Below are 17,313 nucleotides of genomic sequence, written 5' to 3' on the forward strand. Positions count from 1 at the left end.
AGAGAGAGAGAGAGTGAGAGATGTTTGATCTCCGTTCTGTTTCAAGAAAGTTGTGATACTGTCTTCCACTTCGATTTTATGTATACTGCATACTGAAGAGGAGTTAATCTAGCAAAAATGGATGTAACAGATGTAACACCACAGAGCGGCACTGCGCGCTCGAACACAAACAGCTAACAGAGATCTCACCAAGGTGAACCACAGGGTGAGACTGGCGCAGATCCCAGACTGCATCTCATGCTGAGCCTTTGTGTAGGAGTGTCTGAGCACATCTCATCTCAAAGATTTACTGCTAGAGTGAGATGGTTTCAAACCACCACAGTTTGGAGAAGAATGTAGTTTTAACAGGACATATAGTCTTGGAAATTGATGGGTTACCCATCAAATTGACTGTCCTTGGATGCTGACTTACACAATGTGATGACAAGTCCTACTCGGTCACTTTGACTCTTTGTAAAAAATTTTCTTTAACAGATTTACTGGAAATATCTAGCAAGTAGTGACATTTTTAGTATCAACTGGTTCCAAAATAAGATCTAAAGCAGGTGGATTTGATGCGTAAGAAGGCACATGATGAATTCAAAAGGTTTTAAGTTTGACCACACTAATAAATCCATGGAGTGCTAAACTGATTCTGACTGTGCTGGTGTTTGGAAAATGGATTTTGAACTAAGGTATGAGTAAAACATAACCCGGAGCTTAAACATTCAGCAGTTTCCTTTGTGAAATATCAATTTTGGAAGTTTTTTTTATTCTTTGGATTAGATTTAAGCATTCACGAAGTTTCGGATCAGTACTCAGTGAGCTAATCAATCGTTAATATATTAATATTTTTAAAAAGAAAAGAAAAATATTCAATGATCAAGCAGCCCCAAACTGAAAAGTGAAGGAGACTTGTCTACAAACAAGCAGCTGCACACATCTCATCTTCTATATGTGACTCATGCAGTGTTGATGAGGAACTGCAGGAGCTTCTGTCATTGTGTGCAGTTAATTGGTAAACTCTTTATAAAACAGCATGGGATCTCTTAATGACTTAATTAGTCCAACTGATCTATTTAATAATTACTTGCTTCAGTGAGGTGCTGCTCAGTCCAAATTGGATTAAGATGAGAATTTATAGGCGGCCAATTAGTATTCCTCCAAGTACTGCCGGGAAACAGTTCAATTACATCAAAAGGGGATGTAAAAAAACAGCATGTACTCCCTTTCTGCATGACATCATAGCACAGCTATACAGCGAACACTTGTTAGGACACAAGACTGAATGTGTACTTGTTATATCCCTCTTTTGTTCAAAGAAAACAGTGTCTAAAGCCAAAGATGTTATCTGAACCAAAGTGTAGTTTTACTATGGGTACCTCTACTCCAATACCATAAATGACACAGAATGACTCCAGAAATTAACATAGTACGGTGCAGAAATCTTTAGCCATTTTAACGGGAAAATGTGAAATAGGTGCAGCAATTTATTGAAACGTGCAAGGAAATAAAGTGAGTAAGGAAAGACATTCAGAGACATTCAAAACTCTTCTTTGGATGTTGGCCATCTCTTGTTACATTCTCTGTCAAGATGATCCAACACTGCTTCAATAAAGTTGAGTTCCAGGCTCTGGGGAGGCCAATCCATGACTGATTCAACTAAAGAAATGTGAACAAATTGTGTTTTTGTGGCAGGCTGCTCGTAGCAAAGTGTCTAAAGAAACAATTTAAAAGATAGTTGGTTCTTTGGCAAGTTACTTGTTAAGTGGAGACAATACTGGTTCATCCCTTGAGTTGGGCATCCCTTTTTACACTTGAAGGATTTGTGGCTCAGTGTTGAGTAGCTTGAAGAACAAAGATATTCCTGTGAAAATGGTCAGGTTCAAGGACTGAGGGGTGAGAAAAGCCGAGTTAAAGTCTGCTGATGGGCTTTTACGGAACGGAATGTGCTCAACTCGTGCTGTCCTCAAAATTTCCCGTCCCCAAGACTCACAAAACTAATCCCTGACTTTGTGGGCATTCAGCAGCATCCAGCCTGGCTGCTTTGATGAAGCTCTGAATGAAATTCCACTGCAGCTTAGGTGCATCCAAGCAAATGATCATATTTGGACTACAAAACTTCCCCTTGTGTCAGTTCTTATGTATAGAGGTCAAATGAAGAGCTAGTGAACATTGATAACGCAGCAGACAGGTGGTAAGGGATAATACTATATTGTTTTTATGCAACATCAAGATGCGTGTAAATTTTGCAATAAGATACAATCAGTGTAAAATAGCTGTTATTTAATAACCATGTTTTGCTGAACAACTGTAGTTACAGTTCATAATTATCTGTCTGTGAGTGACAGACAGCAGGCAGCAGTACTGCAGTGTGAAGGCACAACATAACAAGATGACCTGCATGTGAAGAACGACTTTAAACGTTATAAATTTACATCAGCCATCAACTAACTGGCTTTGTCAAATACAGTCCTCACTCACTAAATGAATGAGAATTTGTTTTTACAGCATTTCATCGGTCAGTTTGAGTAAGGCAAAAATATGTAAATAAGTAAACAATGATAACAAATGATAGTGTAAAACAAAGCAGTACACAAACCTTACTGGAAAAAAATGGCGCAAAATGTTACACACACCATAACACACAATGTGAATGAAGAAAACCAAAGTTCTCTTTGTGGATGAAGCTGACTGATCTATAGCAAACACAAAACAGCCCCATGCTTCACCTTCTAAAATGTGTACACAGTCCTCTGATGGATTATCCACAATTTTCAAAATTACAGATTTCAAAGACTGAAGATATTCGCTACATTGCTCATAGCAGTGGCAGATACTGCCAATAAATGAGCACAAAGTAAAAATTTTAAAATAAATCAGTCTATAAAACCAACAATCCAACCCACTGCGTTTCATCTACAGGGTCTGCATAAGTGCATTTGTTGACTTAATAGTAACAACTTAAGGCTTTCCTTGAGTGTGTAGGGACTATGGAACGTCCTCTTGACAATTAGAGGAAAATACAATAAATCAAATCTTAGGTCAGTGCTGAACAACCACCTTCATCTCATCCACTCACATCATGCCTGCTGGCCATCAGTTCATGTCCACAGCTCCCCAAACTACCCCCCTCTGTTCCCCATGTCAAGGTGTCACTGGATCCTGGTCCATACTACAGCCGAGAGCTTCAATGTCATTGCTGATATCGGTGATCATACGGTCCCATTCATCCCCCTCAGAGGGCTCGTGGCCTTCGTCCGAGGCAACACTGTCACCACTTCCTCCTGCTGCTCCGTTGCCATTGGTGGTGGAATCTGAGGCAGAGCTTGCTGTGCGCTTGTAACGACCAAAGCTGTCAGTGATGATGCCTCGGCCGTCCTTCACACCGATGGTCTCAAGGAAGTTCTCAAAGTGTTGGCTGTCCTTCTCTGGTATGAAGGGCCGCAGGCCTGCAAGAGGAAGAAAAAGCTCTGAATTACTGCACATTTTATTACGTGAAGCATTTAAGTTACTTTAAAACACTGACAGGGACTAGAAAGAGAGACCATATTTCTTTATATTGGCTTCTCTTCATTTGCTCTGTTAAATCCAGAATTGAATTCAAAAATCCTTGAACTTGAATAATTAGGCTCCATCTTAATGACCTCATAGTACAGCCACTGGTATTGCCCCATCAGAGCTCTTGGACTGTGTGCTTACTTGTGGTTCCTAGAGTATTTAAAAGTAGAATGAGAGGCAGAGCCTTCAGTTTTCAGGCCCCTCTTCTGTGGAACCAGCTTGAAATTTGGATTCGGCAGACAGACACAGTCTTTACTTTTAAGCTCAGGCTTAAAACTTTCCCTTTTGCTAAAGCATATAGTTGGGGCTGGATCAGGTGACCCTGAAGCCTCCCTTAGTTATGCTGCAATAGGCGTAGGCTACTGGGGGATTCCCATGATGCAGGGGAGGAGTATTTCTTCTTCAGTCCCTGTTCTCACTCACTATGTATTAATAGACCTCTCTGCATTGAATCATTACTTGTTATTAATATCTGGTTCTCTTCTACAGCATGTTTTTTTTTATCCTGTCTTCCTTCTCTCACCCCAACCAGTTGCGACTAATGGCCGCCCCTCCCTGAGCCTGGTTCTGTTGGAGGTTTCTTCCTGTTAAAAGGGAGTTTTTCCATCCCACTATCGCCAAAGTGCTTGCTCATAGGGGGTTGTATGATTGTTGGCTTTACTCTGTTGTATTATTGTAGGGTCTACCTTACAATATAAAGCACCTTGAGGTGACTGTTGTTGTGATTTGATGCTGTCTAAATAAAACTGTATTGAAAATTGAATACACAAGATCTGTTACACCCGTCTTAGGACGGACGGACGGACGGACGGACGGACGGACGGACGGACGGACACACACACACCTTCAGTCCCACCATGCCCTGAGACCAGTCTATTGGCGTGTATGTCTGAGGTGTTGCTGTAGCCTTACATAAGCGCACCATCTGTGATCTGACTGATCTTGGTGAAAATCTCACCAGAAACAGGTACTAAGATGAGCACTCTAATAAGTGCTTGTTCAATTCATGTAGCAGCTCCCTGTCCTTAGCCAACAAAGCTGCAGGCTGTCCTCCAGGAGTGGAAAGAAAAAAAAGAAAATCCTGATACTTGCAGTCTATGTGAACACAGGTGACTGTTTGATACATGCCCACAGGAGGCAGTCCTTCCATTAAAGATCTCATTTCTTTTTTTTCATGTCACACTTTCCCCTTAAACCTAATAACTGGTTGTGCAACCTCTGGCAACAAGAACTGCAATCACGCTTTTATGATAACTGGCAAGTCTTTCACATCACTTCAGAATCTTGATCCTTTGCAGAATTGTTTTAATTAAGACAATTAGCCATGGGTTAGCCATTCAGAGGTAGCTTTTCTGGTATGTCCTGCTGCAAAACCCACGTGATCTCCTTCAGGATTTTCTAGTAGAGAGGGTTCCATCGATTACTGCAAGTCATTGAGGTCTTGAAGCAGCAAAGCAGCCCCAGGCCATCACACAACCATGTTTGACTGTTGGTATGACGTAATTTTTACACCAGAGCTATTTTTGTCTATTAAAAATGTTTGATGATCTGAAACATCAAAGTGTGACAAATATGAAAAAAAAAGAAAAAAAAAAGATGAGAAATCAGGAACGGGGATACTTAAAACCACAAACTACTTTTTTCTTTTTACAAGTATATATGTACGTTCATACCATCAATATTAGAGTACCATAAAAATGTTGTTGCTTGAAGTTGGTATTTTACTTTTTAGGATATTTTCTGTGCTCTTCTCCAAGATGTACCATTTAAAATATTGCTGTAATTAGATCAGTGGATGTAACTACTGTTACATAAACTGTGACTACTATATTAATCGCACAGACACCTAAAAAGAATAACACATAGCAAACTAAGACTTCAGCAAAAGTACAAAAGCTAACTGCTAACACTTTACACTTGATGATATGAAGTTTAAAATAATTGAATCTTCAGTTGTAGTGTGGGCTTACCGAGCAGAAGAAATTTCCTGCTGTCCCCATAAAGTTGTCGCAAATTAATGCAGAACTCATGAATGGAGGCACCGTTACGGTATTCATGGAGCAAAGTAGCAAACTGCTGGATCTCCTGTGATGAGAGCTTTGTCCGCAGCTAGAAAGGGAGGGGGGAAATTAAAAAATAAAAACAAGAATGATTACAGTTTCGTATCAACATAGCTTTCAATATTCTTATTCTCACAAACAGAATTGGACAAAGAAAAGAGTGAAGTGAAAGCCATACTGTGGTCATGTAGTCCTGCAGCAGCTCTGCAGCTGTGGTGCTCAGCTCGCCTTCGCTTGCAGTTTTGGTCTGAGGAGATGCAGGAGTGGAAGCAGATGGAGAGCTTCCTTCTGTAACCAGGAACTGACTGAGAGACCGCAACACACTTAAGTGATGAGCAAAACTTTCACAGATGTGACAAAACTTTGAAAAGAAAAATGGAACTGCACTGTAGCTGGGCTGAGCTGTGTACTCACAGTGGGCTGGGTTCCTCTTCAAAAGAGTCTTTAACATCTACTTTGCTCGAAGAGTCATCTTTAAGGTTAACAAAAGGAAATATTAACAGACTAACAATTGATGGAAAATCTTAAATTTCATTAGCTTAAAAAGCTACAAAACAGCACCAACCTACATGTTATAAAAAACATTTTTAAGCTTCTTATCAAGTAAACCAAATATTTAAAAGTCTGTTAATTTTCCCATCACTTTTGTCCATATGGAAAACAATTTTCTGCTTTACCACTGTACTGAGAAAGGTGTCTGGTTGGTGTAGTTGCGCCATCAAAAATGGCTCTGTCTAAGAAGTCGATGGTTGATTCTGTGTAAACAATCTGGAAAACTTGGCTAAGCAAAAGACACAACTCCTCAGCTGCTGCCTAAAAAAAAGAAAACGAAAGAATAATACAGTTAGTAAACAGTTTTTATCATGCAAAACACATCAAAACTAAAATGATCTCTTAGAGATTGATGAATGCATCATAAAAAAAAAATTACAGTTTGTAGATTAACATACACTTGTTTCATCTTTTTAAATTACCAGGATTAAAAAAACAAAACAAACAAAAAAAAACAAACAGGGTTTTTGCTGGTTCCCATTCAGGTTCAACAGTGCTGCAGGTGGCTCGAAGCCAACACTTCAATTTAGATCTTTAAACCCTGTCTAGCATTTCAAAAGGAGTCTGCAGTTTGCCTCACATGCAAAATGTTACCTTATTATCAACTGCCAGCACAAGCAGACAGCAGACTTCAACAAGCACAGTTCCACTTTCTGACAAGGAGCTCCGAGTTTGAGACTTATTGAGATCAGGACATGAACTGGGACAGGGCGAGCCCCCTGACTCCTGGGCTGAAAACAAACAAACAAAAAAAACAACCCACATTTAAAATGAACATATAGTCAAAACTTTACTTATTCAGTTTTTATGCATGGATTCTGATCCTTAATAGCCATAATACTTTTAGCAAAAGTCAAACCTGAAAAGCTTTGTTTTTACCTGTTTTTATCACTACAAGGTGTAATGAGTCATCCCTGATGTAGGAGACAGCAGCAATATCATGGATGGGCACTCTTAAAATGATGTCTTCTCCATCTCGCCGTACCAGCTTGATGTTGTATGCTGACAAGCTCACGACTGCATCCTGCTCTGATGTCAGCTGGCCTACCAACTGATGTGACTTCTAAAATACCGGGAGAGAAATATTTAAGAAATATGCTTTCATTTGTCACTTTGTGATATACAACTATTCACCACCCAGTTAGCACAAACATCTCATGTTAGATATGCAGACAAGCCTGCTGAAGTTCAAACAGAGCATTAGAATGGGGAAGAAAGGCGATATAAGTGACTAAATGTAACCCGAGTTTTCCAGAAACTGTTGACTTACTGGGATTTTTCCGCACAACCATCTTTAGGATTTACAGAGAATGGTCTAAAATCTGGCACTTCTCTGTATGACAAATGCTTTGTTGATGTCAAGTGGAAAATGTTCTGCCTGCTTTGAGTTCTTGGAAGGGAACAGTAACTCAAATAAGCACGTGTTAAAACCACGGTACGCAGAAGAGCATCTTTGAATGCACAACAAACCTTGAAGAAGTTGGGCTACAACAGCAGAGGACCACATTGGATACCACTCATATCAGCTAAGAACGGGAAACTGAGGCTAGAATTCATACACAACATATTGTAACATATTCTACTTAAATGGCCTCCAAAAATCACCAGATCTCAGTCCAATAGAGCACAGAAGATTTGCATTATGCACCAACTGTGTGCTGTCATGTCAAAATGGATCAAAATCTCTGAGGAATGTTTTCAGCACCTTGATGAATCTATGCCTTGAACAATTAAAGTAGTTCAAAAGGCAAAAAGGAGTCCAATCCAATTCTTGCAAGGTGTACTTAATATATTGTCCACTGAGTATATGTGAGTTATGTAGGAATAACTCTTCAACAGTTTTGAAAGAAAAATCAGGAGACGGGGGGAGTAATCGCATTTAAAGATTCCGATAAATCCTCTTACTCAGGTACTTACTCTCGCATTGTCAATTAGCTGCAGGACCTCTGTCCTACTTGATGGGTTCAAGTATCCTGGAACTGATGTCAGCTGCCCCAAGTACTGAAAATGATAGAGGAAAAAAAACACTTCATATTAGAGAAAGTTGCACCAAAATCTAAATTAAAAAAAATAATAATCATTATTTAAAAGCAAAAAAACCCCCAAGAAAAAAACAAACCCCCCCCCCCCAAAAAGACCAAACCTGATATAAGTGAACAAAACGACTAGAGCTTCAAAGAAAACATCCTTATCACACTCACTTTGACTTCCTTCTCAATGTAGTCATTGAGCAGGATGTCTGGGTCGATGCGGTGGTCAGGCTGAGAGAGTGAGAAGGTGTGTAGGGCCCTGCGCTCTGTGGCCTTCTCCTGGGCTTTCTTGTCCCTCCCCTTCTCTCCTTTCAGGAAGACTCGCTTGAACGGAGAGATACCAGGCTATTGAATAAAGAAAGAAAGGTGAGTGAAGTAAGAGGACAGCAGTCTGTGTAACAGTAACTTGAACTCGCCTTTTAAGTTTGAGTAAATACAAGTAGTAATTCCCTATAAGACCATATAAGAAAAAAATACATGTGTGACAATCTAACACTTGCAAGTGGAATTACGAGTTCAGTATGAAAAAGGGAAGCTACGTTAAATTTTGTTGACAGTTCTTCTCGCCTGGCCTATAATTTCTGCTGAGCCCATTTCCCCTCACTGTTCTGCTAGTTCCAAAATAAGACACCACAGAATTACAAACCTCAATGTTGTGCAATACGTTATGCTACAATACTAACAAAAGCACATGTAAACAATACGTTTTGTGATTTTGATGACCTTTTTCAGGTTTCCCTAACTGGAGCATGCATTCTCTCTCAAACATCTTTGTTTTTAAGTCTGTTTATTTCACTTCATTCCTTTGTCTGCATATAGGTAGTACAACATTACGCACCAGTGTTGATCTCGTATATGTTTGAAACCCAAAAACAGTTACTTAACATAACATAACTAACTCCGACTTTGGAAAATGTTTCAAAAGCATAAAAAAGATAAAGCGTGTAAAAATAATAATAATAAAATCATACCTCGTTCTCCATGAACCCGCACTTTGGGGATACGCCTATGCAACAAGCTCGCAGCCTGGCCACAAATGCTCAGACACTGCCTAAACTAAAGATCACCTGATGCCTCCACTCACATGCAATGACAGCTGCCAACTGGCGAGAGACACTCAGTATAGCACACGGGGTATAGATGTCAGGGGTGTGTTCCCCACAAAGGAAGGGAAGTGTCTCTGACTTTATACTCAAGCACAAGAACAGGAAGGAGACCAACCACAGCTTCCTGCAATGACACGTGTATTGATGCTTTGAATATTTAGACACTTCTCTGCAGGAAACTTGTCATGTAGTTTTGAGAACTGTTTGGCAGATGCTGAATGCAATTTTAGTAAATGTGATTCAAAGGTACACTTTTACCTCAAAACTAATAACATTTCAATGCGATTGCTTGTTTCTATCACAGTCACAGGACTCTGCAAGACTCTGAAAGCACATTTATACATACTGCTGCTAAACCACAGAATTAGACAACTTTGTCTCTTTCTCCTCAGCTAACCACAGCTATGACATCTGCAACGCTGTTAACAGTGCAGATTTCAGAAGGTGAAAAGTGCAGGCAATCTAAAGACAGATGTTCATTTTTTTAATTAAACAGGCAAATTATAAATAGTAAAAACTTTTCTCTGCAACAATAAAAGCAAATCAAGAGCAGACATTTAGAAGTTTGCAAACACCATCTACAACAGAAGGACTACTTTAGTCATTTGTAGTTCCCAAATTTGTAGCTAGAATTTTTTAAAACAGATTTCTATATCTTTTCTCGTGATCTGAGAAGATAATGTCATTAATTTCATTATATTAGTTTATTGCTTTTGGAGAATTTCAGTGACAGTGACAGTTGTGTTTTTTTCGTCATATGTCCCTGTGACAGCCACACCCTGTGTGAGAGTGTGTGTGTATGTATGGAGGTATGTGAGTGTATGTATGTCTTTGCTAATTGAAGTTAAGCATTTTTGCCATAGTCTCTGGCAGAAATAAGTAATTAAAGGAAAAATCTATTACGGAGTCAGTTACATGCTGGTAAAGGAGGACTTTAAAGAACTGGTTAAGAAGTAGGGTTGGGCAATTGGACGAATATATCGACTATTGACGATAGACTGAGCCCATCAGCGATCGTTTTTACAAGGGCGATTTATTTATTCATTTGCCCATGACTAAGTTTGCTAATAATGATGGAGCTAACGGAAGCAGTCAACAGAAAATAATAATAATAATAGCACTGTTTTAGCAACATGCTTTTTCATCTGCGAGCCTCAGAATGTGCCCAAATGCTTTTTAATGGAGCTGCATTAACACTGACAGCCTTAATTTTTTGGGGGGGAAATTAGTTCGCCCACAACATGTTGTGTTATAAACATGCAAATCAGTCCATGCTACATTGCTCCACCCATCAAAAAGTCTGCGCATGTGCGAATGTCGCCCAACGTCCATTAATGGACTGATGATTGTTGGAAAATTTTTACATATCGCCCAACCCTATTAAGAAGGCTGACCCAAGAAACAACATTCCAGGTAAAATATAATTTTCAGTTTCATATTTGACAATATTGTGCAGGCTCAGATTAAGTTACAAGGCTAGTTATTATTATAGAGATTGAAAATGTGACGTCATTCCGGGGTAAAACCGCAAAGAATTCTGGGAACGAGTGTCAAGCGGTACTAGTGCACGCAGGCTTTCACATGAAAACAGTCACACAGCAATAAAAAGAAACACAAAAAATGGCAAGAAGCTGTTGTATTATTAACTGCAATAGCCGGTTGAATGACAGCCACAGGAAGCCAATGGGTAAAGAGATCGGTTTTTATCGGATTACGTCGTGGAAGAGAAATTGTTCAAGCAGTGTTTCCGAAGTAACAAAGAGCCGACGGATGGCCTGGATTGCAGCCATTCGAAGACCAAATATAATGTTCCAGAACACTCCAGCTCATATGTTAGTCTGCTCCAAGCATTTCCACAAAGGTAAGTCTTCTGTTGTAGTTATTACGTAATTTATAATAACATAATTGTTGATGTAGGTTACAAATAAGTCTTATATTGATTTGAATTGAATTCGTTGCGCTATGCTGCTTTGTTCACTGTGGCTTTGCGGGCTAATGTTTGTTGTGTTTTGTAGGAAAACCAGTCTACAAAATGTTAGAATGCGATCCAGACTGGGCACCCTCTATCAACCGGGGTCATACTGAGTTTAAAGCTACTACCACAGCGAGATTTGATCGGTTAAGAGAGCGTGATATCATTACAGCCACGAAACGTCCTGTATATATGTGCCCAAGGGTTGTACTGAAGCACTCAAGTGATGAATAACTGTTTTCCAGTATGTTGTTTTGCAATGTTTTTTGGGTTTTTTTTGCATTGTTGATTTGTTTTTTTACCGAAGCAGCTAATAAAGCATAATGGAATACAATTTTGCGTCTTTCCTGTAAGATTCTATAATAGAATGAGACAATAATGCCAGTTATAAATAAAGACAATGAATTGAATGAATTACGAAACACTCATTTGATTTCTATTAGATCTGAAAATGCTCGTACCCAACATGCAATGCGCGAAAGTCGCGTGGTCTGTCAATCTCTATAGTTAAGCATTAAGCAGTTATGTTATCTTTTTACTGAAAATCTCCAAGGAACACACTACCTAGGCTACGTTTATGCTTTACCATTGACTTATGCTGTTCGTATTCTTGCACTTTAATGCTGCTGCTGGTGACTTGTGGTAATAACAGTCACACTTTGAAAGGGTTAGTCTGTCATCGGTGACACTTGAAAAGGATGGAAATCCCCTTGATTTTGTTTGCAGCAATAAATAAATGCTGCTACCGGTGAGCTGCAGTCACTGATTCAATGTTATTTAGCATCTTGTTTTCTATATAATCAGAAATATCATCACAAATTTTCTTGAAATATTATAACAATATTTTGATGCCATCTCACCCACTCCCAACTGTGCCACTCAAAAACTCATGTTACAAACCTGGCTTTTTTTTTTATATCTATGCTAAGAAATATCAGCACATAAGAGACAAACTAAATGCAAATTTAAAAGCCATACATTCACTCAGACACACATACGTGTGTGTGTGTGTGTGTGTGTGTGTTAATGTATGTTGTTTCTTACGTGCTGATATTTCTTAGCCTTCAGTCACTATAGAACTCGAGCTCCATCACCCACTGCATTATTTAATAGTATGCAACTATTGAAGTACATTAACATTTTATGGCCTTTACTTGTGAAATGTGAGACTATAGTTGACCCCAGTAAATGGCCACAAGCTGATGTGTGTTTTTTATTCATAAAATACATATAAATGAAGAAACTGCATAGTTTCTGTGGGGTGTGACAATAATGAGTATAGATAAGACTTTCACATTTACTTCAAAACAATGCAAGAAAACCTAGACCAGCTGTAAGAGAAGCCAGCATTCTCAATTCACTGAGACCTATTCAGAAACGCGGCCTAAGAATAACAATTAAATCCTACAAATAATCATTCACAGTAAAGTATTCAAGAACATTACCATATACAGTTGTAGGAAAAAGTTCGAGGACCCTTGAGGTTTACTAGAATTTCTGCATGAAATATTCATAAAAGGTGTAATCTTCATCGTGTCCCCTTTAGAATCATAAGGTCCAATCTGACACTTCTGTCAAACTTGACTTATTCTAATATTCTTATTCCCTGACAACTTAAAAATAATGCAAGTATTTCATTTTTAACTTTTCAATTGCACCTTTGGAAAAAAAAAAAGTCTCTCCATAAGGATTCTTTAACTTTGCATTAAAAGGTGCCATCTATGAGCCAATAAGAACTTGATGACATTTTGAAACCAGAAAGGAAGCCTCCCTGCTGCTGCGGAGTCGGGGCGGTCTGCCTCTCCCCACCGCAGGGAAAAGGGTAACACCACCTGGGTCTGGGTGCAGTTCCCCCCTCCAGGGGCAAGGGTACCTAGTCCCGGTTCGTAGAGTACGCTTGGGGAGTGTGATCGTGTTTACAGCGTCTCTTTATGTCTGTCTCCACGTTGGTTGAGTGTGGAGTAAGTGCATATGAGAGCATGAGGGTGGGAATGGATGTTTGTGTCTGTGTGTGCCTGTATGTCTGTGTCTATATGTCAGGTTTGGTATCAGACGCCACCTCCCTGGGGACATCTCAGGCCCTCCAAGGTTTGGAGGCCTATCTCCACCCACCACCACTTCCCCTGCCAGTGGCGGACTCCCTCAGACATCGGTGCGTTGGTGGTTCTTTGTGTCTGGGGATGGGCGTCCAGGTACACACCGGCTCACTCCTTGGCGGCCGCTTATCGGGGCCTGGAGCCTGGGGCTCGCTCGGGCCACTTCGGAGGTGGGGTGCCCCCGGCCTCTCGGCCTGGGGCTCGGTCACTCAGGCACAGCTGACTGCCGGCGGAGCTCACAGGCGCGTCACTGCAACTCCCCCTGGCTTCTGCTCCGTGGCTGCTGAGTGAACCCTCATCTGGGACTCTCCTCAGCTCTTTCTGGGACAGTGGCGCGGCTGCCCCTCTGTTAGTCTTCCTTGGTCTCTTGTGTTCTGGGGGCCTCTGGATGTCTGGAGTTTTGATCTCCTCCATACCTGCTTCATGCCCTGGAGGACGGGGCAGTGGCCCCCCCACACCCTCTAGCAGATCATTACATGAAGGAACCTTTTAAAAAAAAAAAAAAACAAGCACGTCCATGCTCACAGGTGTACACACAGGTGATCACACCCACAAACTACACCCTTTTTGGCTCCTACCTCAAAGCACACTGTGTTCTGTTGATCTTATGTGCTGCACAATAATGTTTAATATTTAGTATTTACTGTCATATTCGTTATGGAAAAGCTGTTTCTCTTTCCCTCTTTCTTTCTCCCCTTCTTTCCTCCAGTCAAGTCTGTCCCGTATTCAGCAAGTGAAAATAAAATAAACAATAAAAGGTGAATCAAATGGACCATTACGGCAAGGCTGGGATGGTCAATTTGGTAAAGTAAATCCGTTGAGCATCTTTCTTCGCCTTTAGACAATAATTCTGATGGCAAAAGAGCCAAACGGGACAGGCAAAAAAATAAAAAGAAAAAGAAACCAGAAAGGAAACGAAATGAGTCTGGTGCTCAGTTGGCTAGCATGAGGGTATTGAAATGTGCCATTTTTTTTTTTTTTTTTTTACAATTTGTATTCAATCATTCATTTATTTATTGAAAAGATGCCACTCTTTTAAGCATCGTCTTGTCACAGAATGCATTACATTTGATTTAATCATACTTGTGGAGACAGTTACATTACCAATTGTATATTTTAAAACTAATTATAATTATGGTTTTAAATGGTTAACTTAATTATAAGTTAACCATTTATAATTACTTGAAAATCTGATTTCACATTTTGTAAAACGAACCTAATGTTTCCAAAGAAAAATAAGTTTGTAGAATTAAAAGGTTTATCTGCATTTCACTTGTTCAAAAGCTATACACTTGACAGGGTTCAAGACTATAGATTTAAAAGACATATAGGGTGTGTGTCATAATCATATGGGAGTAAGACTTATTCCACATGTAATTTTTGCGATGTGGACTGCAAAAACCTGAAAACATAATATCTCAAAACTGGTCAGAATCCATAAAAAAAACGTATAATTCTAAGGGGATGAAACAGCAGTTCATCCAATCAGGGATGACAGAAACTCAAAACAATGCATAGTCACACTATAATGTTCCTCTAAGGGACATACCGGTAATTTTTAACCAAGACTTTGCTTGCAGAATACCTGCCTTAATGCCTCACTATCTGACAAATATACTAACAAGGAGGATCCATTAATGAATCAGTCAGAAGAATAATAGCAACACTTTATCGATTTAGGCAACTGAGGTTTTCCATAAAATAAATCTCAGCCAAATGTAATCCACAGTCAGCACCAAGTGGTACAAACAGGAACTGCACAACTCATGTTTAAATTTTTAAACCCTAGTAACATTGCACCACATGGTAAATAGGTGATCAGCTGTTTGAACACTGTCCACTCATAATGCAGATTTGCAATGAGAAGTAAAAGGAACTTCCACATAATGACAATCCAAAATTGTGGTTAAAAAGCATCCTACTGGAGTCTGGACAATCATTAGTGATCAGATATTTTGGGTGTAAGGTTCAGTGGAAATTATGTCTTATCGGGCTATGTGCACATTCTGGTATGTTATCATTGCTGGAAAACCATGTCCTTGAGAAAACAAACCATCTAGGTCAACACTGGATTTCTTCCCAAATTTCCCCTTGCATCAAGAGGAAGCTGAATTAGATAGGAAGATGCATTAGTGTCCCTTTCGTGGAAAAAACGGCTGAATGACTAACACAATCATAACAAAGCGTCAGACATCTCAGTTTTCATTATACTTCTTTTTCATGTCCTGCCATCCCGTTTCTTCCTGTTCCAGCCAACAGAACAGGAGCAAAAGCCCTCCCTGTGTCTGCTCTAATGAACAGGATAAAAGGAGTGTCTCCCAAACAACTATCTGCTGCGTGTGTTTACTGTAACGACCTGCCTCCATATCAAACGGGAGCATGTACTGTATCAGTGTATCACTGTGTGAGGGCAGGTTTGTTGGCACGACCAAGTGGTGCTTCTTCCTTTTAGAATGACTGACACTGATAACAGCTGCCTTTGACAGCAGACCCATGCCTGCCATATCAACGAGCTATTGCTTTGGGAAACTCGGTTGTGCTTTCGTTAGCTTTTTGGTGAACAATATCACTGAGGTATACCAGCATCAAGCTCGCTGTTTAAAGCCCAATATCCAATAATATATTCGCCTAATTGTTAATACACCATATTTTCCATAGCGAACATCCACTACATTTAAGCGCACGAAAATATAAAGCGAACAAATCCTTTACAACTTCCCAAACTTTACTTGTTTCTTACTATAATCCTTTCGGTACGTTGCACATTCTATTCTTTTATAAGTGACGCCGGCTGATTGGAAGCACAGTCTATCAGTCCGAGTCGTATTGGGATTGATTCCCGGGTCCGCTGGCCAGCTAACGTAAGCTAAACTTTACTTGATAGTTTGCTACTTATCTTAGCCAGTTACCAGTTCAGCTAGCTTAGGTAATAAGGTAGCAGGTAGTCAACCTGCTATAAAAGTGCGCAAATTGTCCAACTTACCTTTTTTACTTTTTTCACATCATCCTCCATTTCTATGGGAAGAATTTCATCTTCATATTCACTTCAGCTTATAGACGCAGGTGAGACGTGAAGGTTTTAGCCAAGCACTCATCTAAGACCAGTTAGCTTGCTAGGCTAGCTTAGCCAAGCCTAGCATTGGCAAAGTGATGCCCGATTTTGAGCTGATACCAAAACGCCATGCTAATTCTTGTGTAACTCTTCAACCATTAGAAAAAATCCCGGTGCTCCACCATTGTGGAAAAAATGAAGCCGATTCCGTACAGTTTAAACAGTCAAAGAAATAGTTTGTGAAGAAGACAAACTCCAACAAAACAGTCAAAACTTTTCAACCGTGCCGCCATTTTGGGCGTTTAACTGTAATCCAGGCCCAGCATGCCTTGCTTTGCTTTGCACAAACCAAAACAGGGCAGCTGTTGTGCTTTACAGCTGTCAATGCTGCCGGCTGATGGGAGAAACCAACTTCATGAGTAATTTGCTATTAACTGCAGTGAAAAATGAATTATGGAAACATGATCTCAGCTCAGCTTAGAGGGTGTTTGCGTTTTATATAACTGGTAGGTTTCTTCATTGTTTTAATGCTTTACGTTTACTGCTTCATATAGTACTCCTCTTTGCCCGGGATTTATTAAATTATTTAAAATCGAGTTTGAGCCTTCTTTGTCAAAAACAAATCTCACTGGATTTTTAAACAATAGCCCACTGACGTGAAGTCATCAGAGATTAGATTGACTAACAGCTGATGACTCTGAGAGCTTTTAGTTATCCGAAAATGAGAGTGCGGACATGGGGTGGAGGTGAGTGTCAGGGGTGATTTGTCACGCATCCTTAAGACCAGCTATGATGCATCGTTTACAGAGGCAGAGGTGTAGGTTGCAAAGTTAAAGATGCTAAAGTTTTTGCTGTGAGTGATGAGGAGGAGCAGGATTAGAAAGGATTGTAACAGAGGGACAGCT

At 39.9% G+C, this 17,313-nt stretch overlaps 1 protein-coding gene across 2 annotated transcripts; it reads right to left on the reverse strand.

Annotated features, from left to right (window-relative positions):
* Positions 1-1,447: 1,447 nt before the first annotated feature.
* On the reverse strand, positions 1,448-16,733 carry ccm2 (CCM2 scaffold protein). Of its 2 annotated transcripts, XM_080881762.1 has the most exons (11): positions 16,340-16,733; positions 9,154-13,842; positions 8,354-8,527; positions 8,070-8,153; positions 7,032-7,215; positions 6,747-6,883; positions 6,278-6,413; positions 6,015-6,072; positions 5,779-5,905; positions 5,511-5,649; positions 1,448-3,431 (listed from the first exon to the last, which is right to left on the reverse strand). In XM_080881762.1, exons 2-11 carry the CDS (start codon positions 9,163-9,165, stop codon positions 3,127-3,129), a joined length of 1,356 nt encoding a protein of 451 aa, XP_080737888.1. In that variant the 5' UTR covers positions 9,166-13,842; positions 16,340-16,733; the 3' UTR covers positions 1,448-3,126. The 2 variants fall into 2 exon arrangements, with proteins under 2 accessions (XP_080737888.1, XP_080737887.1); XM_080881761.1 differs by lacking the exon at positions 9,154-13,842 and having other exon boundaries at positions 1,449-3,431; positions 16,340-16,732.
* Between the last annotated feature and the right edge of the window lie 580 nt (positions 16,734-17,313).

Source organism: Rhamphochromis sp. 'chilingali' (genome assembly GCF_963969265.1).
Source record: "Rhamphochromis sp. 'chilingali' genome assembly, chromosome: 5".
Classification (NCBI taxonomy): Eukaryota; Metazoa; Chordata; class Actinopteri; order Cichliformes; family Cichlidae; genus Rhamphochromis; species Rhamphochromis sp. 'chilingali'.